This window comes from Anabrus simplex, chromosome 8 (assembly GCF_040414725.1).
Source record: "Anabrus simplex isolate iqAnaSimp1 chromosome 8, ASM4041472v1, whole genome shotgun sequence".
Taxonomy (NCBI): domain Eukaryota; kingdom Metazoa; phylum Arthropoda; class Insecta; order Orthoptera; family Tettigoniidae; genus Anabrus; species Anabrus simplex.
The window spans coordinates 126,886,276-126,913,641 of record NC_090272.1 but is presented as its reverse complement, the minus strand read 5'-3'; the positions used below and the strand labels follow the sequence as shown (position 1 = coordinate 126,913,641).

The 27,366-nt window shown below is 41.9% G+C and overlaps 1 protein-coding gene across 1 annotated transcript in view; it reads right to left on the bottom strand.

Moving 5' to 3' along the window:
- The window catches only part of LOC136879196 (dipeptidase 1), a 252,683-nt gene that overhangs the window by 107,769 nt on the left and 117,548 nt on the right, over positions 1-27,366 (bottom strand). Inside the window, exon 4 of the mRNA XM_067152989.2 lies at positions 14,504-14,582. Coding sequence (XP_067009090.2) covers positions 14,504-14,582 — 79 coding nt within the window. The remainder of the gene's footprint in view (positions 1-14,503; positions 14,583-27,366) is intronic.

Genomic DNA, 27,366 nt, shown 5'->3' with positions numbered 1-27,366 from the left:
TTCCGCCGTGATGATGATGAAAAGTACCGCGAACGTGTTCAGTACACCGACGGGTTAAGGAAGGACCATGAAAGGGAAAAATGGAAGGGGGATATACAGCGCCAGGAAGTCAACACCGATTGTTTCGGGGCTGAAAGTCTGGAATTCCAGAAGGCACATAGGCAAGACCAGCGAAACTCCGGTCTGAACCCGTTTGCGCCGAATTTTGAGCAAGAGTCAATGTCGACTCTTGATAGAAAAAAAAACTTCAAATTCCCAGTAGGAAATGTTTCAGAGTCTTTCATCCCAGATTCTGAAGAAGAGACGTCAGATGAGTGGGTGGTCGCACAGATAGATTCGTGGATCATTACCTCTGATGACTTGGTGGAAGACCACTTAAAACAGGAGAGCAATCAAGTAAAGAAACTGCCTTTAATAAATGTCCGCATCTGTAATTTTCATGTCTAAAGTTTGGTAGATACCGGGGCCAGTATCAGCATCATCTCCCAAGCTCTTTTTGACGATTTGAGACAACGAAATAAATTGCCAATTATTCCGGTGTCAAATGTAAAAATTCGAGGGGTCATTCCTGACAAAATTGCTGTTTGTAAGGTACAAACTTATTTGGACGTACAAATTGGAAATTCCACTTTCGCTCATGCATTCGTAGTCATGTCCAAAATGCACTACAATGTAATTTTAGGGGCTGATTTTATCCGTGAGACCAACGCAGTCATTGATTTGAGCAGGAACCAGATAAAGCTCAGGAAAGAAGAGGGAGCAGAAGTCGTTACACTAAACGAGGAATTGGGAGAAGATAGAACATTAGAATATGGCGAAGAGGAGGCCCAATGTGTAGACTTCGTAAATTCATTAGAGGGAGTCGCTGGTGAAATTGACAGTGTAGATGACGAAGGGATTCATCATGAAGAGTTACATGACGTCTTGGAAGCTGAGGTTGACACCGATTACGAGGCCTTAATTGGGTTAAAGGTCGCGGAATGCCCTGGTACTGTAGAAGAGAAGGAAAAACTTAGAGCTCTCTTAATGGAATTTATATCTGTGTTCGATTCCAAACCGGGTCTAATCCCTAATTTCACATATGCGCTAGCTGTTACGGATTGGACACCGTTTAAGAGGAGACCGTACCCTATACCGGACAAGTATTATGCTCAAGCTGCAAGGATTATTAAGGAAATGGAGGAGAACGGGCTAATTTCCAAGCAGCCCACTCCATATTTGAATCCGTTGGTCGGGGTTCAAAAACCGGACGGGTCTCTGCGCGTGTGTTTGGACGCACGTGCTCTCAACGAGCGCTTAGTCCCCGAGCATGACCATGCCCCTCCTATTAAAGAGGTTATCAAACGTTTCAGAGGAAAATCACGTTTTATTAGCGTAGATTTGACATCCTCGTATCATGACATCGGTTTGGAACTCAAGTCTAAATTATTTACTGGCTTCATTTTTGAAAAACAGACGTATGTTTTCAATTGTCTCCCATTCGGGTTGAAAAACGCCGGTGCAGCTCTCATACGCGCCCTAGATCGATGTCTAACTGATGAAGTTAAAGCCGCTACAACTCGGTATGTCGATGACATCTTGCTAGCTTCATCAAGTTTTGAGGAAAATATCAGGGATTTGAGGAAACTACTGGAGTATTTAAGGGCATCAGGTTTCAAAATCAACTTGAAGAAATCGCATTTTTGTCAAAAAGAGGTCCTGTTTCTCGGCCATGTCATTGATGGTGAAGGAGTTCGCCCGAACCCGGTGAAGCTCCAAGCCATAGACAAGTTCCCAAGACCGCTCAAAATTAAGAACGTCAGGCAATTCCTTGGAATGTGCAACTTTTTTTCGGACCATTGCATGAATTACACGGAGGTTGTAGCCCCGCTTCAGAGCTTGCTTCACAAAAACAACAGGTGGAAATGGAGTCCCGAGCACGAGGAGGCGTTCAGAAAGACCAAAGAGCTCTTGCTAAACAGCGTTAAGCTAGGGTATCCGGATTTCGAGAAACCCTTTATCGTACAGACTGATGCATCGACCGTAGGAATCGGGGCGCTCCTATACCAGGAATGTTCGGACCAGCCTCATAATAGGAATTATTTATCTTTCTACAGCCGAAAGTTGAGATCACACGAAGTCAAATACAGCGTGACCGAATTGGAAATGTTGGCCATTGTTCAGGCATTGCAACATTGGAGGAAAATGATTTACGGTTTTCACATAATCATTAAAACCGACCACAAGGCACTGACCTTTATAATAAAAACAGCTGTCGCTAGTGAACGAGTGGCTAGGTGTGCCCTGTTCATACAACAATTTGACTTCGAAATTGAGCACTGTTCCGGAAAATCGAACATCTTGGCGGACCTGTTAAGCCGAAATCCTAATGAGGAAGAACACGCCGTGAATCATTTGGACTTAGTCCAGGAAGACCACGATTTCCTATCAGAGTTGAGACAACTGGGAGACTTGCAATTGAGAGATCCTTTCTGCGGAAAAATGATTTCTTTCCTCCGAGGGACACTTCCGGCTGACGATCCACGGTACTTTGCCATCCAGAAATTGTCAAATAACTACTTGTACGTGAATAACACGTTGGTAAAATTCGTGGACAGCGATCACGTGAAATCCCGAATTTTGGTACCACCGCAGCTTCGGAAGGGATTAATCTGGCACGTACACAGGGTTATTGGTCATGGAGGGATTGATAAGGTTGTGTCAACCATCCAAGAAACGTTTACCTGGGTGAATTTGAGGGAAAATGTCAGAGACATCATCATCACATGCGATACATGCCAACGGGTTAAGGCAAACCCTTATCTGATCAGGCAGGCGCCTATTCCTCTCTTACCTTCGCAACCTAAAGAGCTGTTCGCGATGGATATCTATGGGCCGCTCGTGAAAGGAAAGCGTGGGAACAAGTTCGTGCTGGTAACCATCGATGTTTTCTCCAAGTATACGACTCTGTTTCCCATGCAAAAAGCTAACACTAAGCTAGTCTTGAGATGTATTTCCCGAAATATCATTCCGGAAATGGGCACACCGAAATTCCTTCTGACAGATCATGGTCCCCAGTTCACCTCAGCACAGTTCAAAACTGCCCTTCAGAATATGGAAATTCATCACATCCTGAGCAGCGTGAGACATCCTGAGGGAAATCCCAGCGAAAGGGTAATGCAAGTAATTGCAAAATTCTGTAGAATTTATTGCGCCCGAGAGCATTTCAAGTGGGTTGATGTGCTACCCCTAATAGTAACTTGTGTAAATAACACCATACACGAATCTATTGGGAGGATTCCCTCTATCGTGCACTTCAATAGGTATCCTGTGAGATCCTGGCATGGTGTCATCCAGTGTCCCATCGATCCCCGCCCGTCACAGGAGTTATGCATTCAAAGTACGGCAGAACATCTACGTCGGCAGGCAGACCGCCGGTTACGCAGGGTGAGGAACCGGAGATTCCACCGTCCCTTAGAGGAAGGCGAATTGGTGCTTGTTAGGAGACCCATGATGTCAAAACCGCAGGAAAACATCTATGCTAAATTTGCTCCCTTATATGTTGGGCCTTTCAAGGTGGTCAAAAGTTTCAGGAATAATTCCTATAAAATTTAGAGTCTGGATGGCAGCAGCGAAGCTATATTCAATGCAGCCAATTTAAAGGTTTATCATAGAGCAGAAGAAAGAATCCCATTACAGGATGACGCAGCCTTACCAGCTGGGGAAATGGTCACCGAAGAAGAAGAAGAAGAAGAAGAAGAAGAAGTGCAACCCGTAAATATGATCGTCACGTCGAGAGGAAGACATGTCGAGGCACCACTCCAAGGACAGGCAAGCAGCGGGAGTAAAGAAGAGGAAGACGCTGAATGTTTACAATGTTCGTTCTTAAGAGAAGACTTTATTGATGATATCTGTAACGCAATACTATTGTTGGAAGAAGAAAACAGGGAAATACGTGAAAGTAACAGAGCCCTACGTCAAGAGTGACATCGACTGGGAAATTTTACGTAGAATCATGGTTCATTTGTGTCAAAATTCCCATGTACAATTCAGAATTTTGAAGGAATATATCTATTTAAATATTTCCCCTTTCTGGGTAAACATTTCATCGTTGTAGGTGGATTATGAACCCATAATTCTACGGTGAGAAAAATATTTTTTTTCTCCAATATTTATTTGGTATTAAGAAAGTACTTTTATGTTTGAAGGCAGCCATGTTGCGCTCCTAAGAGCCCCGATGTCGCGTGGGAAGGTTCTCACTCACGGCAAGCTCGTGAATTGCCGGGACACCTCGGTGGAACTCGAGTGCCCGACAATTATTTAAATTCGTGGAATTCTATAGAACGAGGGATTTTGGCAGTATAGTAAATAAAGAAATAAATAAGCAAAATTATTCGTACACCCTCCGTGAAGATAGAGACACCAGGGAAAACTTAAATGCAGTTAAGCCTAAGTACATGTTAGCGTCAGATCAGCGAACCAGATACACGTGCCAAGGTCAATGGAAGAAGAAAACGCGCGAAACGCACGGGCAGAAATAATTTATTTCCCCTGTTGTGAGTGTAGAAAAATTATAAATTTAACATCTAACAGAAGTGCAAGTCTGTCCGGAGTTCTGGGACAAGCCTCATCAAAATCGGTCTATTAGACGCAAAATTGGCAGATTACACAATCAAGCCTCATAGAGGGGATAGCGTCCCTCCTGAGATTATAAAAGAAACCCCCCACCGTGGATTTTTCAGTGTCGATCTGGAACTTGAAGCCGCGGGAGCTTGTGCCCATCGTCATTGGAAATTCGCACCAGATTGACTGACAAATATTTAAATACATGTCCGTGGCTAAGGTCCACATACTCGGTTAAGAAGAGAAAGTGATTGGAAAAGTTCTGAACGTTTGCCGACGAACTAGGAAAGTGTAGGCTGGTTGAAATATACACAGCAAGTTTTATTTATATCCTCTCATATACGCTTGAAAGTGAAGAGGGTTGGGGGAAGCTATTCAGAGTAGTTCTGCTCCCTTTATCTGCTGAACATCTGTTTTTATTGAAGTAACGGAGAGAAACCACTCTGGGAACGCATCAGACAGTTGTAGTCGACTGCAGAACGAGGGAAGTTCGTGGTGCAAATTACAGAGAAAGTGCATGATTTATGTGGTAATTTTAACCTCGTGTGTGTGAAGGGTAGTGTTTGTATGAGTGAAATTTTGGAAATGAAAATGTTATCTGTGAAAATGAGCGGCTAAGCCCGAGGTCAGCTGGTGATGATGTAACCAGAATGCTTGGAATGTCACCATTGTGCAGGTCTGTCTATTTTATATTATGTTGTAGTTAGTTAGTTATTGTTCTGTCCCAACAAATTTTCTAGATGATTGTCGGGTTGATATTCGTAATTATCAGGCGAAAGGTGTTGTAATTTTTGGTCAGCGTGTGGAAATTTCAGTGTGTAAAGTTCATGTCAAGAACGGTGAAATGCGACGCTTAAAATTTTGTGTTGAATGTTCGATGAGATATCATCCAAAACGTGGATTTTTGGAACGTTATAAGTGTAAATTGGTCGTGGCGAATATCTTAATCTCAGATGACAGTTGAATTCAGAAATGTTGGTCGATAATAATAATAATAATAATAATAATAATAATAATAATAATAATAATAATAATAATAATAATAATAATAATAATGTCTACCGCGGGATAAGGAAATTTTTCTATGTTAAAGTGCATTTAACCAGTATATTTTTACAAGGATCGCAGGCATATTTAGATAATTTCGGTGAAATTTGTTAGAGTCACAGTCATTAATGGGAAGGAAATTTTGAGACATCGTGTATATCAATGATACGAAAAGTCGCTGGGTGCTCTTGGACTCTCGAGGTTCGAAAGTCGTAATAATAGTAAAGTAAGAGATGTGTTTAATAATGGTTGTCGTTTTCACCAGGGGATCGAAGTATGAAAAAGGGTCTTGAAGGAAAAGGGATTGAGAGCGACGAATTTATGTGTATGTGGAGATGAGAGAGAAGTGATACCGCTGGAATAAAGCGAGGAGAAGGAGTTTGAGACAAGCTATATATTTTGAAGAGGAAGTATTTAGGAAACAGGCTGTGTTGAGGCAGGCTGTATTGTTTTCCGCAATCAATCCGAATTTGAGACGACTATGGTGGGAAACACCGTAAATTTATAGAAAGATCCCAAGTGAAAACGACTCTAGTAAAATGTTAAAGTCTTGGTAGTAAACATCCAGTAATTTTTGTTACGTAAAGCCCGTATGGATAATAAGATAATGAGCGACCTCAAGGATGAAAGAGCACTTCGGACACACGGTTGGTGTTGTATTGAATTTGGTCACTGGATAGGTCATTGATAAAAATGGTGGGAATTGATGATAGGCGATTTGAGAATTTCGAATGCGGTAGTGATGACTATTATTTTGAAGGCATCCACTAAATGGTAAACGTGTGTTGGTAATTTTCATTTGCTTCCCTAACACTTCAGTGCACAGGCTGAGATTGTGTTCGAGGTGGAGAATCGTTCGTCACGTATATTTATTTTTGAGTTCACGTATTGTAATGGTAGAGACTTACTGTATTTTTTGACTTGCATTCATTTGATAGTAAGAGACGTGGTTCCGTCGTGCGTATTTTGTCTGACCAGATTTAGTATTAAATGTCAGAGTGTTTGAAATTTGCTAGTTCGCCTGATATGTTAAGGGAGGCGTAGTACGACCCACTTAGACGCCCGACGATAGGATTAGGACGTCAGATGTTATTCTTGGAGTCACTGATGATGAGACGTCCTAGTTCACGCCCGACGATAGAATTTGGAAGGTATCATGTACATAATGATTAGTGTTAGGGTGTACAGATTTCAAGTGAGCCCGACGATAGGTCTGGGATGGTAGCTGTACACACTCAAGTCTCAGTTTAGATGTTTCTTTTGTTTATTTGTTGAAGTGGCCTGGATGAAGGTAGCATCTACAGTACGATATGATTTATGAAGAGGGTCAATGCGTAGCTCTCCATTGAGATAACGGGACCGCTATTGACGAGTGAGGGTTGTCCACGTGTTGGATATCGGCTCGATATAGATTTAATATTTTTACTTGATTCTTCGTGCGTGTTAAGCTTTAATGACTTCGAGATGTTAATTTATTTTTACGGACTTTATTGTTTTCTCGTTTTGACGTCCGTTCTCGTTTGATAGTGGGCATATTGATACTCAGTGTATTAGTGTGAGACTTGAGTTGCGAATGCGGTTTCGATTCGTCAGCCAGTAACAATATTTATTTCCAATCTTGTCGTACTTTCATTTTATTTATAGTAAGTAAGTAAGTAATCACTTTACAAGTAGTGTGTTGGGACAGACAGTAAATAGAGAGATCTGTACTGGTAGCATTGTTTTTCAAGGGAAAGAATTCCTTAAAGTTGTAGTAAATTTTAGCGTGGACTGGTAATTTTTATTAAGCATAACAAACCCATTTCTAACCTGAAAATCGGTTCGATAATAATATTTTTCAAGTGACTTTCCACTTTTTAATTATCTTCAGTGTTTGGCATTTCTTCTAAATGCATGATTAGTAATTGTTTCCTGCATTTCGCAGTTTTGTTCCTTTAGAACGACGTAACGTAAGATCCTCACGGATCATGTTGTTGTTGGTTCCTTCCGAACAGCTGTTTTGGGTGATGCACATTTAGCATCGGGATTACCTTATCACTTAAGGGTGTCATGAATGACAAATACATGGTGGGATTTTATTTCAATTGTGAATGATGCTGTTAACTTGTAGTGAACACCATGCTTTCCCATAATATTTCGCAACCTATCCAAAGCAACTTATAGTCAGTTTGGTTCGATTAAGGGTCCATTCGGCGGGTGTTCCGTATCCGTTAAGGGTATTCGACTGGTGGATAACCTTAATTGAGAGAAAATCAGGCGTTCTACTTGTTGAAAGTCAGATTTTCCACGGATCGTGTGGATTAACTCTCAGTTCTCGTTTGGAATAATAGGTGCCCGGTTTTCAGGTCTTCCCTTTTTCAGTTTTTCAGTTTCGCTGTCCACTAACATATTAGCTTCTCCGAAGCAACTCTTCGACATTGTAGAAACAAAGTGACGGTATGTAATGTGACTGTGTTTGGAACATTCAAAAATCAATAATTTATATTTTTTTTATTTTGCGAGAATGCATATTAAATTAATGATGTTATCGTGCTCTTTCAATTTAATAAAAGTTAGTAAGCACAGTTTTGCTCCTCATTTCAAGTAGTTAGGCTCTCTTCTGAACCCCATCGTTTGGTTAAGATCGTGACCGAATTTACTCCCGCAACGACCCAGGATTTAAGAGCTCTAAATTGTTCTACTGTAGCAGCCGTGGCCGACCAACGATGGAATGGTAAGTTCAAGGGTTCAGTAAAACATCTCCGAAACCATATTTAAATTAAATTCTCAGTTCATGTCGATTTGTAATTGGGTGGCACACTGAATGGAATCGAAGGCAATTTTGAAGTGTCGCGGATCATCATAATAGGAAGACTAAAATCTCTAACACTGAAAGGGAGAATCTGACGTTATTTTACACAACACAAAAGTTGCACTGAAGAAATCTTGGTTTTATGCTTCACGAAGGTCTCTCGTTGGCAGACCATGTGAAAATGCACAGCTCTAGCCATTCAGGCAAGCGACTCAATATTGAAGATATCCTAGGGATATGAGCTACGAATTTTATGTAAATAAAATATAAGGAAGTAGGAGAATATAAATGCTTTATTTATTACTGAAAATAAAAATTCTTTCCTTAGTTATGGTTATCCAGTCGATTAGATAAGTAGTTTGCCTTTTTCTACAGGGAAAATAATTTAAGAGTTCAGACTTCTGCTCGCATGCCGTGAGAATTCCCGAGCGAGTGACATATGGCTTGTGTCAACACTGGCGAGATAAGAAGTGTTCACTGCCAGCGTGCAGCTGTTTAGCACTCTGTCCCTCAGTTCGCTAGAAACTATTGGACTTTTATGGTGTGTTGTGAGATTTTTTTCACGATGGTTAAATACACTGTGGAGCAAAGAATATTTCTGGTCGAGTGTTATTTGCACAAGAAGAAGAAACCAGTTGCCTTCGAAAATTCGATAGACAATTTCCCGGTGCGACAGTGCTATCAGCACTAATGTGAGTCACACCGCCATCTCAATCTCTATATAGGATTGAGACGGCGGTGGTGAGTCAATTCATTGTTTCACTTAAGCACCACCACGAGCGCTAATGTGTGTCAATGCGTTGTTTCACTTAAGCACCACCACGAGCGCTAATGTGAGTCAATGCGTTGTTTCACTTAAGCACCACCACGAGCGCTAATATGAGTCAATGCATTGTTTCACTTAAGCACCACCACGATCGCTAATGTGAGTCAATGCATTGTTTCACTTAAGCACCACTACGAGCGCTAATGTGAGTCAATGCATTGTTTCACTTAAGCACAACTACGAGCGCTAATGTGAGTCAACGCATTGTTTCACTTAAGCACCACTACGAGCGCTAATGTGAGTCAATGCAGAATTTTCACTTAAGTCCTTATAACTACATTCGGTGTGGTCATTAAAAAAAATCAAAGAACGGCTGAGGGTATTGAACCAAGGAACACATTACATAAAGAATTATGTAAATAAGTTACTTTGGCTAGGATTTGAATAAAAAAGAATACGAGTAAAGAAACGAGCGATTTCAGGCTGTCTTTCCTGAACTGCATTTAGGACGGAAGTGATTTTTGAAATTTGTTTTTAACCTTGATAGAACTATCCAAGACTCACAATTTGAGACCTTCCGAAGCCCTTTAACTCTTCAAATTTTGGCACAATTGAGGAAATGACTTAATTTTACGTTTTTCGTAGCATGAGGACCCCTACTTTGTCTGCTAAGAAATGTTTTCAACATTAAAAACATTCATTCCTATTAGAAAGGCCAGAAAGTCGCCACAAGATGGCTAAATATATACTATTAAGAATAAATACACCAATATATAAGAACTTCAGGAAGGCTTACCGATACAGCAATGCAAGTCAATCTCCTTGAAAAGACAGCCAACATGACAGGCTTGAGAATCTCTGCCGAGAAAACAAAATTTTTGACGAATATAAAAAGTGCCCCGAAGTTTTTAGTAACAGATATTGGTCAGATAGAAAAGGTCGATAAATTAAAATATTTGGGTGAGACAATTCAAGAAAATGGTTTAAGAAAATTTGCTATAGAGGAGAGGATACAAAAGATAGAAAGAGCTTACGGTATAACTGAGAATACTTACAACAAAAAAAACTTATAAAAAAACTTAATATAAAGCACTACAACGCAGTAGTGAAACCAGAATACCTGTATGACAGCGAATGTCTAGCACTCAACTACAAGCTTGATAAATTAGAAATATTAGAAAGAATAATTATAAGAAAATATTAGGTCCTCTAAGAATTCAGAGTTTTGGAAATTAAGAAGTAACAATGAAATTTACTAGAATAAAAAACATATAAGAAACAATAAGAAAGATGAGATAACTATTTCTTGGACACATTAACAGAATGGATGACAATAGACTAACTAAACGAATCTTCGAGTACCTTTGGGAAAAGAGATCAACCAACACCTGGATGCAAGAAGTCAAGAAAGACCTGGAAAGGAACAACATACGAGAAAAAGAATTATTGGAAAGAAATATTTTTAGCAAGAAAGTCTTACAAATGGAAGGATTTCAAAGGAGGAGGGAAAAGAAAACAGGCACAAAGTGGACTGAAGACAGGAAAAAGAAGCACAGTGAAACATTGAAAGAATACTGGAAGAAAAGGAAAGAACAACTAAGGAGGAAGACTTGAAATTATAACGTGGTCCTTAGAAGGCTGGAACGCAAGAAGAAGAAAAAGAAGAAGAACTTCACACTTAAGCTGCTGCATGGCATCCACGCAATAGTGTAGATGAGAAGAATGTAATGTGGTGACTTTATGAAATTTTCGACAAAGAACTTAGTAATATATATTTAGCCATCTTGTGTAAATTTATGAACTTTTTATCATTGAGCTCGATTTGTCTTAGTAATCAAGATATCTGTCATTAGAGCTATTAATGTCATTAAAGTGTTTGTGTGAGAGCCTCCGTAGTTCAGACGGCAGCGCGCCGGCCTCTCACCTCTGGGACCGTGGTTCAAATCCCGGTCACTCCATGTGAGATTTGTGCTGGACAAAGCGGAGGAGGGACAGGTTTTTCTCCGGTTACTCCGACTTTCCCTGTCATCTCTTATTCCAGAAACACTCTCCAATATCATTTAATTTCATTTATCAGTCATTAATCACTGCCCCAGAGGAGTGCGACAGGCTTCGGCAGCCGGCACAATTGCTATGCTCGCCGGTAGATGGGGGGTTCATTCATTCCATTCCTGACCCGGTCGAATGACTGGAAACAGCAGCACGGGTTCTCTAGCTTACGATTAATTTGGGGGTCAGGCATGCCGTTACGGACATTGTAGCTCTTCCCCAACGTATGGAATATGGTCGCCATCGCTGTCTGGGGTGTTCGAACGTACCTGACGTGTTGAGGTGTGCATTCAGGTGCCTGCCGGACATTTTGAGCACTTCTTGTATTGGAATGCAGTATCCCTGCTTGTACACCAACACGGTGACAGCTATTGACGTGGCATATGCCAGGTGAGGCAATTACTAATACTTTGCGTAAAACGTTGGGAAGTCTGTAACTCGCAAAGGATCGACCGTATGACATATGTTTATAGGGACTACTTGTGTCGCTTAAGGATGCTCTATCCATGCCTTTATTACTTTCCACATGTTATGAAACACCCTGTAAATTATGTTACTACAAAAGCATTCATCCCTTTGCAATTAACATGAAGACGTTTCAAATGCTGTCAGCTTTCTCAGTGACAAGAAGTCTCAGCGTTAATAAAATAAAATCAATCTATATTTTACAAAACCATTCTTCAGCCATGGGAAACTTTACGTACGTATTTCACAAGAGAGATCGTTTTTGCTAGTTGCTTTACGTCGCACCGACACAGATAGGTCTTATGGCGACGATGGGACGGGAAAGGGCTAGGAGTTGGAAGGAAGCGGCCGTGGCCTTAATTAAGGTACAGCCCAAGCATTTGCCTGGTGTGAAAATAGAAAACCACGGAAAACCATTTTCTGGGCTGCCGACAGTGGGGTTCGAACGAGAGATCGTTTAGATCACTATTTGTTGTCAGGAAATAAACTGAGCAGGTCTATTCAGAGAAACTTTCTGTGGTGACTACAATGAAATAATTTAGCAGAACAATGCTAGGGTAAAATGTGAATGTAGGTTAGACTTCAAACACGGTTCGCACCTTCAGAAGGAACAAGAAGGGAAAAGCAAGGGTTAAATATTATCCAATTTCGGTATACATCCATACCATTGATTTGTGTGTATACATTATTGGATTTACAGGGGTCTGTAATGTGTAAAACGCCCACCAGAGTGCATTCGTGATGACATCGTCCTGCTGTTGATAAGTTGTTACTAGTCAATTGCTGTAAGTCAGACAGTTAAGCAAGACGTGCAGAAGACTACGTACAGTACGAAGCACCCGCGATGCCTCGCAGACGTGTTAGACAGCCTATCCACCTACTGATAGAGGCCGCATTGTGGGACTGCATGAGGCTGGTTGGTCATGTCGTGCAATTGCCAGGCATGTGGGCCATTCAGATGTCACAATGGCCCGACGTTGAACTCAGTGGGTACACGAGGGCATCCAATCACGTCGTGCAGGTTCGGGGCGACCAAGAAACACTACCCCGAGGGAGGACCGTCGTATGGTGCGCTAGCATTGCGGGACCCCATAACTTCGGCACCCGCCATCCGCGAACATGTACTGGAGACTCTGCAACATCCTGCGAGTTCCCGCACCATGTCTCGATGACTTACATCCTCCAGATTGGGGTCCTACCGCCCCAACGTCGGTTGCCTTGCATGTGAAGCTTTGACAGAGGATGACTGGCATCGCATCATGTTCAGTGGTGAGTCCTGCCTCACCATAACCTCTGATGAGCATCGTATGTGGGTTTGGCAGCATCTAGGGCAGAGGGAAGGTCCTGCGCATATTGTGGAAAGACACACAGGCATAATCCGTGCTTCATGATGTGGGGAGCCATAGGATATGCGTTCAGGTGACCTCTAATAGTGCTTCGGGAGACTTTGACGACACAGCGATAGATCACAGGCATTCTGCGTCCGCACGCCCTACCCGTTACCGCAAAGCACCCTGGGACAGTGCTCCAACAAGATAATGCACGTCTATACAGAGCATGTGTGTCTATGGACTGCCCAGAGCATGTTGAGTTCCTCCCGTGGTCAGCAAGATCCTCTGACCTCTCAATCATTGAATATGTGTGGGATGACATTGGAAGGGGACTCCGTTCCAGTACCAACCTGCGGGATCTGGATGGACAACTGCAACAACTGTGGACGAACTTGCCTCAGAAGAGGATCCAAAGGCTGACACCATTCCGAACCGCATTGCGGCCAGGTGGGGCGTGCGACACCCTAGACCTGGCGCCAACATTCTACCTGTAACTGCCAACGGCCTTGTCTCTTTCTTCCCATATTGTAACCAGTTCAAGGCACAAGTTCTTTCAGCATATGTGGTTTCATTCAATTTCAACCACTCCTTCCGGGAACTTAACTTTTTTTTTTTGTCAGGCAGTGTATTATATCACAATTGGTAAGTCTGGCTGAGAAGATTCTGTTCCTTAGGCTTGGTGTAAGAGAATATAGCCGGCAGTGAGAAAAGAAAGGTAATTGACTATGCATATGCAAGTGTTTTGTTCAATTATTATCAGTATATTAAGGTGAAAAGTAAATCAGTAAGTAAAGATGTTATTTATACAATGCGAACAGCAACAGTAGTGACCCAGACTTGATTTGAACAGGCAACCATCTGATCTGAACGTATTCACAGCCATAGTACTCTCATTGCCTGATATATCCTATTACAAGGTCACCGAAAATGGTCTTTGAGGTTAATATTTCTCTGTAGATATGGTCAAATGACGTTTCATAAGATAAAGCTATATTTTATATTACACATTTTATCCTTTCTGTGTTAATATCTACAAGTCCCCCACGTACTAGTAATGAAGAAATCAATGGTAGCAGGTACGGAATGAATATCAAACGATTAACAAGTAGAATAATACCTCAAGCAAAATTCATAAATTTGTTAAGAACAGAAATACTAATTTTCGTAAAATGTATTATTTTAGATAGCTAAGATCAACAACAATCATATTAACTGGGATTTAGACTGTGAATATATCGTATATCTTGTGAATCATCCATTAATTAAAACGTAAATGTTCTATGAATATATGCGTACACTACAAATATTCTATTACTAGTAATAATGGGCTTCGCTAAGCATTCGATCTGTTCAATCAAAATTTAATTGTATATCCTGACACAGTTAGGATTGGATGGTATTTACTGTGTGAATATAACACCAACGGGATAAAATTAATTGCTGGTTACTCACCTTACCGAACTCCGAGAGACCAGGATTGTGCTCCTCAGATGATGTTGACGCTCCCTGATCACCCACGGAGCAGTCTGCCCTACCAAAAGCCAAGAACACTTAGGACTGTGCTCTCGAAGGTATTACCATATGCACAACAAGATAATGATACACATTTCCAATGCCAATCAGGATGACAATAGACATACAAAAGTGGAGAATATCCTATGCACTTTTCGAAAGAGGTTTAACAATTAAGCTTCAGAAGCCATGTGCTCCACAACCACACAGCGTAGCGAATTCGCCGTACTGCATATGCAATGGACAATCTATACAGGACGTAAATAATCTCATCTACAACTGTGTAGACTCATGTAGAGCAACATATTTTATAGTTGATTTTGGCCTAATGACCAAACAGTAAGATTTATTACACACAAAAGAGAGAGATTACGCACCATATACACTAGGTAGCTTACTACACAGAATAAAACATTATCAGTTATTTTAACAACAAATTCGGCTCACTGTCACTGCCATTTTTCATCAACTATGTAGTCGATGTGCACCATAGATATTATATTTTAATTTCACTGTCTTACAGGAATTGAACTAAACTTGTGTAAATGCAAGGGTTGTTGAAAGAAAGTGACACAAGTACACTTGTTGGTAGTGTTTATGATTTTCATCTACACCACTTCCAATACGGAACGATATTTTAAACATTCAGGGATCAGATGGTTTAATTCTGCAACACGTGGAGGGTCGATTTGCACATTGGTGAGTCCAGCACGATAATTTTCAGAGACTGCAAAAGTATGTGGTGATTCATCCACATCATATAGCACAGTGGCGCGATGGGTGAAAGAATTTCATGAAGGCAGAACCATCGTTCAGGACGACCCCCTCTCAGGGCAACTCCAAACAGACACGTTCCAGCTCCTTGAATCCTTGGGGAAGGGAGATCAATGATGAACTTCGCGCAGGTAGACGTACGCCACAAAACCTTATTCACTGCCTACACGACATTCCTGGGTGCATCGCGTTGAGCTCCCCATACCCCATCAAACCATCGCAAGTAGCACCAGTTCGTACCTGCAAAGGATTTCCTGAACTGTTACCAGGGTGAATGGGAACCTAACTATGGACGAAACCTGGACTCGCTTGTACGAACCACGTTTGAAGCGGTAATCCTACGAATGGAGGCTGTGCGGATATCCTCGACCAACGAATATGCACCCCGCGTAAGGTGGTAGTGTGAAGTAGATGATAACTTTGGCGTATGGTGTCCATGAAGTCTAATGTATCATATTGTTCCTCGATGAAACCTACTATTACGGTTCTTTTGGAATGCCACTTTCGTCCCACACTCAGAAGATAGCGACGATATTTCCTATGGAAGACTTCCATGATCCTTCATGATTGTAGTGTCACACTGCTAACGCTGTAATGAACCACTTGCGATGGGAAGTACTGAAACATCTATAGTATTCACCCAATATGAGACTGTACGATTAAGGAACTTTTGCAAACAAGAAAGAACCAGAGTTATGACAGCTGGATTTCCCCAGAAATGGACACGCTGACGACGTAAGACATCATCCACAAATGCGACAGGAGGTCGTAGACATAGTAGAATTGACTTACGTTTCCTCTGTCCATACTGCCAAGTGCAAATTATAGTGAAGTTGCCATTACTCTTTATTCAACCCATGCACGGCGTTTAATGATCTGTGAGTCACGAGTATGTAAATATCTGCGATGTAATTGAATCCTTATTTATTTTTTCCTGCTTGTCTAAGCAACATAAACGGATACACAGGAACAAGGAATCACATTGCATTTTTATATTAAAACTATGTATTTATTTCTACCTGACCAAATAGGCCCAGAGTTTAAGGGGAGAGGGAAAGCATTAAAAATGACTTTTTCCAAATGTTTTACCATAAACTTATTTGGACTCTGCAGAATGAAATGGTGTATAATTTATCATAATACGCTACCCGTTAACATTTTAAAAGTTAATTTAGAATATTAATGCACAAGTGAGACATTTTACAAATTCGGACATGCTTCTCTTTGAAATTACCTATTTCTGTAACCGTTTGATCTAGAAGGCTGTAGTTTTCGCAAATCTGTTGCATAATTTTGTGTGAAAAGTTGCCGGCACTGTCATAACAAACGCTGAGATAATGCTGACTATAGTCTAGGCTGTTTTTCGGTGTTGACATGGGTAAGTGGGTGAATGAACACTGTGTCTTACTTTGAATTCAGTTTCTGAAAATTGACCCTTTACTAAATGTCTGACCCTTAACTCATGAAGTATACAAGTTAAAGAGATTTTCTTTCAGAGAGTTAATTTATCCCTTAATGCACCCACTGAAATAGAAAAATGTATTACGCTTGATTCGGCGGCCTCTCACCGCTAGATTCCGTGGTTCAAATCCCAGTCACTCCATGTGAGATTTGTGCTGGACAAAGCGGAGGCGGGACAGGTTTTTCTCCGGATATTCCGGTTTTCTCTGTCATCTTTCATTGCAGCAAAACTCTCCAATATCATTTCATTTCATTAATCATTCACTAATGATTGCCCCAGAGGAGTGCGACAGGCATCGGCAGCCGGCACAACTCCCATCCTCGCCGCTATAATGGGGCTCCATTCATTCCATTCCTGACCCGGTCAAATGACTTGAAATAGACTGTAGATTTTCATTTTCATTACGCTTGATTGGTTTCTAATTTAGATCAATTTTTAATGACATTTCTTTATGCTAAAATAAGGAACCTTTTTTTGTAAATGTAGAGCTGTTCACTCAATCCACTTTATTGTAGTTCAGTACCTAGGGGAAGGTTGTAGTTATGAGTGGTAAAAATGTCAAAACGTTAACCTTATTAGTGCCTGCGATATTGGGATACCTTTTCCGTCAAATTAACATTGTCAAGATAGGGCTTTCCTACTCCCCTTAATTATGGAAAGCGGAGAATGATCAAAAAATTTGGCGATAAAAAAAGCAGCAGGCTATTATAAGTCCAGAAAAACTGCTGAGAGCCTTCGATGAGGCTGAGATCGCCATACAAAGACACAGGAGGATTTGGCTCTGGTGGGGAGTAGGCTAGTTGATTCCTTTGAAACAACTGTTCTTTTTTGCCATAAAAAAATAAGGTTCTATTGTTTTAAGACTGGCGTATGGTTTATTTATCAGGACATGAGGTAAATGTAGTAAAAACAAAAAAAGAGAGACAGATGAATAAAATCATAGGCAAGAATATACTTTTTCTAGAGGGGAAAAGAACCTGGAATTCCCATAGGATGCATGAGAATATTAACAGAGATAGCACGCAGTATGGAATTAGATACGCGTGTTTCTTTTATTGGCCAGCAAAACGAAACGGGGTAAGTGATATGGTGTATTCTTTTAAATATTCGTGAAGATGATGGAGTAGACTCGAAAGAGAGGAGGTTGATCTCACAAAGAATATTCGTGAGAACTGAGAATGGAACACAATATAATTATGATAATAATCGTGTTATTTTTTACAATCTGTTTTCCGTCTTACCGACACAGATGGGTCTTACGGCGATGATGGGATAGGAAAAGGCTAGGAGTGGGTAAAAAGCGGCCGTGCCCTTTCAGTTATATACAACACTCTGGGAACCACCACAGAAACAAGCAATAGTAAATATACTCCTTCACATAGGGTTGCCGTCCGCAAGGGCATCCGGCGGTAAAACTGGACCAAATTCATTTCAAGTGCCGACCTCAATAAATATTGGAAAATAGGCCAGAAAAAGAAACCTGTGTTGCCAGCGCTGCCGAACGGATTCATTTTCAGTTCTTCAAAAGTCGGACTACCCTGCAGGGTTTGAAGTCTCATGCAGAGCGGGACCCTCTAGCAATGATCCGCAGAGGATTAGCTGTTCGCATAGCAACATATCTCGAGCTTTAGTTTCTTAATTTACGAAGTATCAATTTAGAAGCCAAGCTACTCCGAGCGAATGAAATAAAAAATCTCTTCTGTACTGCGATGTTATAACTAGGGCTCAGATTTCTATCCTGGTCTCTTTTTACAAACTTCAATTAAAACTAACCCATTTCTATCTTTTGTGAACCCAATAACACAGTTTTTATAGGTAATTATTTTTACAATTTGCTTTACGTCACACCGACACAGATAGGTCTTATGGCGACGATGGGATAAGAAAGGGCTAGGAGTGGGAAGATAGTGACTATGGCCTTAAATAAGGTACAGCCCCACCATATGATAACATCCGTTCAGTCGAATCGGACCATCGGCGATTCTATGGATTACCGCTTTGCAAGTTATAGATGAACATTGGGAATATAATCGCTTTGATTAATCTGTACTAGGTAGCCAAACTGATATCTCTGCTCTTTCAGAATGGGGACATGGTCATCATAGCGATTCGTCCAACCGAAATCCGTCTTTTGATATCAGGACCGCAATCTTCACTTTGATTGATTTTGGCTCCTTTAAGAAGATATGCGTAAGCCAGGTGTGAAAATGGGAAATTACGGAAAGCCATCTTCAGGGCTGCCGACAGTGGGGTTCGAAAAAACTCCTTTCTTTCTTCCGATTTATTGGAACTCTTTGTCTGCTCTGGGGTGGAGTGAAAGGAAGCATTCATTATCTGCACCCCGCATGTTGTAGTAGACTATAAAGAGGGGAACAAGCACAGAATCTGTGCTCGCTCAGTCGTCTTCTAAGGCTCAGAACGTATCCATGATTCTATGCTTTCCCGTTTAGCGGAGAAATGTACGTATATCTTTTTATTTAGCGAATGGCTTTTAGTCCGTGGTGTAGGGGTAGCGTGCCTGCCTCTTACCCGGAGGCCCCGGGTTCGATTCCCGGCCAGGTCAGGGATTTTTTACCTGGACCTGAGGGCTGGTTCGAGGTCCACTCAGCCTACGTGATTAGAATTGAGGAGCTATCTGACGGTGAGATGGCGGCCCCAGTCTAGAAAGCCAAGATTAACGGCCGAGAGGATTCGTCGTGCTGACCACACGACACCTCGTAATCTGCAGGCCTTCGGGCTGAGCAGCGGTCGCTTGGTAGGCCAAGGCCCTTCAAGGGCTGTTGTGCCATGGGGTCTGGTTTGGTTTGGTATGGCTTTTAGTGCCGATACTGTCCGAGGAAATGTTCGGCTCGCCTGGTGCGGGTATGTCTTTTTAACACCCATGGAGGACATACGCGCCCACATCCGACGGACGAATCACCAACAACGGGGTATAGGTAGAGTTCTGAGTTAGTGTCTTGGCGGATGCAAACTGTATGGCAGTGCGGATAATATTGCTGTTAATTTCTAAATAATTATATTTATTGATTTTCACTCAGGAATACTCTAGGAATCTCGACAAGTGAGTCTTTCATACACTTCATGCACTTATTTTTGCTTGTGGTAAGGCGACCCTTGACACTGGGAACAACTTGAGCTCAGATAGCCAGCGCCTTAACCGTCTTAGCCACTCAGTCTGGAATAATAACATTTCACACCGATGCTGACTAGACATTTTACTTCGACAATACTTATCCCGTGGTACGTATATTTCTTTCTTTCTTTCTTTCTTTCTTTCTTTCTTAATCCGTTTAACCTCCAGGGTTGGTTTTTCTCTCGAACTGAGCGAGGGATCCCACTTCAATCGCCTCAAGTACAGTGTTCTGGAGCAAGAGACTTTGGGTCGCAGGATACAACTGGGAAGGAGGACAGTACCTCACAGAGGCGTCCTCGTTTGCTATGCTGAACAGGGGCCTTGTGGGGGATAGGAAGAGTGGAAGGTTGGAAGGAATAGACAAGGAAGGGGGAAGGAAGCGGCCGTGGCCTTAAGTTTTGTGCCATCGCAGCATTTGCCTGGAGGAGAAGTGGGAAACCACGGAAAACAGCTTCTAGGATGGCTGAGGTGGGAATGGAACCTCCTGAGACTGAGTAGACCCCGTTCCATTCCTCGCACCATTTTTCAAATTTCGTGACAGAGCCGCGAATCGAACCCGGGCATCCGGGGATGGCAGCTAATCACACTAATCACTACACCACAGAGGCCGCCGGGTACGTATACTACGTGGAAAATTACAATCGTGACCCCAACAGAACCCCGTTCGATATTTTAAATCATTCTTCTTCTCAAAAAAGGTATAATAGCATGTGTGATCGTATTATAATCGTTCTAGTCGTCCTCTGAGGTCCGAGTCATTGCTTGAATGATCAGCGTTGACACCTTCGGCTCAGAGCGTCTCGGGTTCGATTCCAGGCCGGGTTGGGGATTTTAATCGCGTCTGACTTATTTTTCTGGATTGGGGAATGGGTGTTTTTATTTGTCCCAACACTCTAATCTTCATATTCAGACAACACATTACACTACCAAACACCACAAAAACATGGAATAGTGATTACCTCCCTAGGTGTGGATTTGACGTGAAGAAGGGCATCCGGCCTTGAAACACGGTCAAATCAACATGTGAGAGACAGTTCGCGAGGGCGAGCCCGCAGATGTGAGAAAAAGCTGTAGAATAAGAAGTGTCGTCCTCTAAAATTTATTAACACCTTTTGTACCGATAATGCCGAGTGATTTTTTTTGTTTTTGTTTGTTTATTTTGGATTTCTGTTCCTTAGATATATTTTGTAGTTAAATGAAGTTTGAAGGAAACAGGTTTCTAAAGCAATTTTTGTAAGTATATGTGATTTGTTTCCGTCATATTTCCAAGGTCTTTATCATATTTTGGAATGTCCGACTCGTTGGCTGAACGGTCAGCGTACTGGCCTTCGGTTCAGAGGGTCCCGGGTTCGATTCCCGGCCGGGTCGGGGATTTTAACCTTAATTGGTTAATTCCAATGGCACGGGGGCTGGGTGTATGTGTTGTCTTCATCATCATCATTTCATCCTCATCACGACGCGCAGGTCGCCTACAGGCGTCAAATAGAAAGACCTGCACCTGGTGAGCCGAACCCGTCCTGGGATATCCCGGCACTAAAAGCCATACGACATTTCATATTTTGGAATGTTTAAAGTAGCATAAGTGGATGTATATTTTCAGAGCTTTTAGGTCATATACTCTAGTTATAACTAATATGGTGGATTATGACAAGCAACTCAGCCTCCTCGACGATGACTGGCCACACACTTTCATATATCGAAATTTCACACTGGTTTCGTGCGCTTATTGAGTTATAATAATAATAATAATAATAATAATAATAATAATAATAATAATAATAATAATAATAATAATAACAATAATAATAATAATAATAATTGTACCGAAGGTACACCTTCCTCATGCTTTTGAACTGTGCGCTTTCTAGAAGGCCATTTGTGATGTAAACCCTGAACTGTGTATCTAAAGATGTCTCTACCATCGACTTATGTGCCCTTCCTGGCGGGAGGACGGATTATTAATTTTTCAAGGGAAATTTCTATTTTCAAGATTTGTACACGTGAAGTGTTTGTAGATTTTTTAATGTGCTGAAGTTGTCAGCACTACCATGGCTTCCTTCTTCCTTATGTTATGGACCAATGAGAAAATTTTGTATATATTTTCGCAGCCAGTTAAAATTGCGGGTGTGTACAGGCATTCTGCCTAGGGAGTTCTGGAACTTTTCCCTCTGCTATTTAAGCTGGGCACTTTTGGGACATTTTGTCTTCTTCATCGCTCCAGTCTAGGGTGCATACGGTGTAAGTGGAGACGGCGGCAGCCTTGTCCATCGTCGGAAGGCCCACCAGCTCAAGGTAATGGCAGACATCTTTAAAAAATGTGGCAGTTTCAGGAGATTAACTTAAGGGGAAGGTTTCAAATTATTTTCTTAATGAAAATTTCTAAAGTTTAATATCACTTTTAAAATGCGAACATTTAGGCAAGTCTAAGGACTCTATTCAAATCCCGGCTGCGAAATATATGTAACTTAGTGAATAAAGAGTGTTCCAAACCAAACCAAACCAAACCCCATGGCTGTACAGCCCTTGAAGGACCTTGGCCTACCGAGCGACCGTGCTCAGCACGCAGGCCTGCAGATTACGAAGTGTCGTGTGGTCAACACGACGGATCCTCTCGGCCGTTATTCTTGGCTTTCTAGACCGGGGCCGCTATCTCACCATCAGATAGCTTCTCAATTCTAATCACGTAGGCTGAGTGGACCTCGAACCAGCCCTCAGGTCCAGGTAAATATCCCTGACCTGGCCGGGAATCGAACCCGGGGCCTCCGGGTAACAGGCACGCACGCTACCCCTACACCACGGGGCTGGCTAAAGAGTGTTCACCCTATATTAATTCCCATTCAATTTGGTATGAGGGTGACTATGATTTTCTAAAATTCTAAATTCTTCAAACCATTTTGGAAGTTAATATTTCGCCATCTAGTCATCCTCTGTAGTATAGGTTTAGCCTCTGCAAACTTAGGGCCATAAGCCCATGTAGGATTTTAAGTGTTTTTCAAAAGGAGTGCAAGCGCTTCGCCTTCTAGCATTATGTCCATGGCCGATTTCTTAAACCTTTTCTTTGTATATTTAGGCCATTTAGAATGGGTACTCAGTGCCCGTGTTTAAATTCTAGGTATTCATAGACAAATGTGGATCAGACTGTCGAGCAGAAATTACAGTAAATACTGTTTTCGAAGTTATCTAGTGTAAAATTCGGAAAAGAAACTTGTGCCTTTGAGAGGCTGGACTGTTGTAATTTTGGAGCTCAGTCTCCTAAAGTGTAACTGAGTGGAGCAAAAATGCTCTTTGAAGTGATGTACCTTTAGAGCTACCATACTCAGTCATTTGTAAACTACTGTATCGAAAATCCTCTTCATTGTAACTGATTATTGATTTCAAGTCATTAATCCATCTAACTGTTATTGGTTGATAGTCATTCAGATTATTTATCAAAGTTTACAGTAAAAATAAAAATAAAAAAAAGGAAATAAAATTTCAAAATTCAGTTTTTTAAATTATGGCCTCATCTTTTCTCTGTCCACCCATGCAGCCCGGCAACCTCTTACACCTCTGGAAATCATAATATCTCCGTAACCATAATAATAATAATAATAATAATAATAATAATAATAATAATAATAATAATAATAATAATAATAATAATAATAATAATTTTGTGTGGCTATTTCTAGACTGGTGAAGCCCTTGTAAAGCAGACCCTCCGATGAAGGTGGATGGCATCTGCCCTGAATAGGATATTGAGTATTATTGTTGTGGAGGGTAGTGTAGTATGTGTATGAGCTGCAGGGATACTGAGTACAGTACAAACACCCAATCCACGGGCCAATGAAATTAACCATTTAAGGTAAAAATCTCGGACGCTGACGGGAATCGAACCCGGTGCCCTCTGAACCGAAGAGCGCTTCGTTGACCATTCAGCCAGGGAGCCGGGCAAAGTAAATTCGTGTCCTCATCCCGAGGTGTTCAGACACCCCCGCCCCCAATGGAGGTAAGCTGCATGTGCAATTTCAACCACAAACCAGCCCCCCCCCCCTGCTTTTCTTAACTTCCTGGCAGTACCGGGAATTGTACCCGCGCCTCCGAGGATGGCAGCTAATAGCATTAACCGCTACGCTGCGAAGGCGGACGCTTGTTGAGTTAATTTTCTTTGATGTGTTTATAAAAGCCCTAATCTTATCATACGTTAGATACGGTGGGCTCAGAAGTGGAGAAATGTATTTATATATCGTTCCTCATTGCTTGCCTTCCTTTCATTTTTTCTTAAAAGAAAGGAACTCCTTCCATTCTTTAGGTCCATATATCTTACACTACAGTGATAACGATGAAGTTTTTGTTGAATGTGTGACCCCTGAGATAATATTATGACCTACTAAACCCACTCGCAAGCTTAACATTCTTTATCTCATTCCAGAGTAGACATAATCCCCGCACACAGCAGGAGCGGACTGAAGAATGAAAAAGCTGAGTACATAAGTCTACCGTTTTACGTGCTATTAACCCTCAAACACACGCCTATGGGGTGTAATCCACCCCAGGTCATTTTATTTCCTAGTGAAGTGTACAAATAACTTTACTGTGCTCTCCCCGCTCTTGTACCTTTCTGGCTGGATCCCCGCAGAAAGAGTTATTCTTACATAATCTATCTTAAAATCTTCAAATAATACAGTAATTAATATTTTACAATACAATGATATGTGGGGTAGAAAGCACCCCCACGCGTGTGTCTGCGTCCTAAGATCTGGCGCGTGTGCTTGAGGGTTCAATCTCGAGATGATAATCCTAGGGACTCCTCGGCTTGCGTGTCATGGAAACAGGAACGGTCTTTTCTTTCAAAGATCTCACTTTCATTGACCAAAGTTAGAACCGAAAATCTCTTCGAGAAAAGCCAGTTGGGGTATCATGTAGCTATCTCCTGGATCAGGTCGAGGCAAAAGCAAAAGTATAAATTTAAAGAAAGCAAAAAAGCCTGTAATTATACGTAATGCGACATCTATGGCGTGGCCTGAGTTCTACTCTCGACTCTGCCACGAAATTTGATGATGATGATGGTGATGATGCTTGTTGTTTAAAGGGGCCTAACATATAAGTCATCGGCCCCTAATGGTACGAAATGAGACGAAATGTAATGACAAATTAAAAGTAAAAAAAAAAAAAAACCTCCACTGATCAGAATTCAAAACGTGAGGACGAAGAATGAATGGATGGATATGAATTTTAAACAATCAGTGGATCCGACCCGCAGTGCCTCACATTCACAGAAACTGACGTAAAATAATAGTATTACTGACCAAGGGACTGCTCCTAAAGCACAATACTGAATCGATGATGCTTGCAGTCTAAAGGGGTCCAATATCCATGTCATCGGTCCGTCATAATGGTACTTATCGCTAAGAAAGTAGAACCATGGTATTTGTCACGGTGCGGTACTAATCAAAAGTAGCGTAGACTCGCAGTATTCCACACATTATGGTACTGCTCACAGGTAATGAAATTCGCACACGTAATACAGACCTATGGTGTTTCGCACATTGCGGCGCTATTTACAGGCAACGCAAACCTGTGGAGTTCATCGCATAAGTGTACTAACCACAGGGACTCGTACTATCCCGTGGTATTCCTCACATAGTGGGCACTAATCATAGGCAAGCCGGAACCATGGTGTCGCTCACCCATGGTGTCACTCATGTAACTTAGTGGTACTAATCACAGGTACTGTAAAAGCCGACAGTGCACTCTAAGTGGGGGACTGACCAGACGGTGTTCCTACGTGCTACTAATCAAAAACCTATTTGGTACCTAACATAGTGGTACTACGCGCAAGTAAAAGCGACCCATGGTGTTCACCGCGTGGTGGTACAAAACAAGTAGTTTCATGGTTCTAATACAATCATCCCTTGGTCACCACTTTTAGTCGCCTCTTACGACAGGCAGGGGATGCCGTGGGTGTATTCTTTGTCTGCGTCCCCCACCCACAAGAGGTGACGAAATTTGAAAACTGGTACGAGGGCTGGAACGGAGTCCACTCAGCCGTGGGAAGTCAACTGAGTAGAGCGGGGTTCGATTCCCACCTCAGCCATCTCGAAGTAGTTTTTCGTGGTTTCCCAACTGCTACTCTAGGCAAATGCTGGGATGGTACCTAACTTAAGGCCACGGCTGCTTCCTTCCCTCTTTCTTGTCTACTCCTTCCAATATTCCCATCACTCACAAGAACCCTGTTCAGCATAGTAGGTGAGGCCGGCTGGGCGAGGTACTGATCGTCCTTCCCAGTTGTATCCCCCGACTCAAAGCCTCACTGCTCTTGAGGCGGTAGAGATGGGATCCCTTGCTGAGTCCGAAGGAAAACGAACCCTGGAGGGTAAACGAACTAAGAAAGAAAAGAAAAGAAAGAATATACGTAATTAAATTTCATTCTATTTCATTTCTTAAAGTCTACGTGCATGGCCTTGGATTTGAATCGTGACGACATTTGTGAAAGTCCAGTGACGATACTAGTTTGGTGTTCCGACATTTGTGAAAGTCCAGCGACGATACTAGTTTGGTGTTCCGACATTTGTGAAAGTCCAGTGACGATACTAGTTTGGTGTTCCGACATTTGTGAAAGTCCAGCGACGATACTAGTTTGGTGTTCCGACATTTGTGAAAGTCCAGTGACGATACTAGTTTGGTGTTCCGACATTTGTGAAAGTCCAGCGACGATACTAGTTTGGTGTTCCGACATTTGTGAAAGTCCAGCGACGATTCTAGTTTGGTGTTCCGACATTTGCGGTCACGGAGATTTGTGGTTTGAGTTTAGAGGTTGTTTACGAAACAACGAACAGGCTTACAGAAAATTCAGTAACACCATTATTTTCGTCGTTTCATTTCACGTTAGGTAATGTAGGTTTGGAATGTGTAATTTATATTTAAATATTATTTATCGCAGGTGGAACGCAAAATGGGCCCGTTTTTAAACGAGTGAAGTCCGACGAAATCTCAACGCCGTTTGTCTGTGCAAGTGGGAATTAAGGGATCGTCGTGTAGAAACATTGTCAAAAAGGACATGCATCTGTATCGTTACAAATTCAACGATGCGTCAACTTTGAGACATTATTTCTCTAAATAATGCTCGGGAGAGAAGAATGTTGTTCTCGAAGACAGCGAACAGGAGCCTAGCCACGTTAGCGGGGATACTCCGAGATTAAGCTAACGAATCTCACCCCCTGCCGGAATGAGCGCAAATCTCCTGTGTCTGCTGCGGAATTTCTGCGAGTGAGCACGAGTACATCTCAGCGACCGCAAATGTCCAGTGACCCTTGTTGATAAACATAAGAGAAGATGCTGGAAATGGCTTCATCTAAAGAAACGAAAAATTGAGGATCCTAGGGTCCTGATTGCACTTCACTCAGAAACCACCGGCACAACTGAACGTAGCCCTAAAGGCGAAGTCTCAGTTGT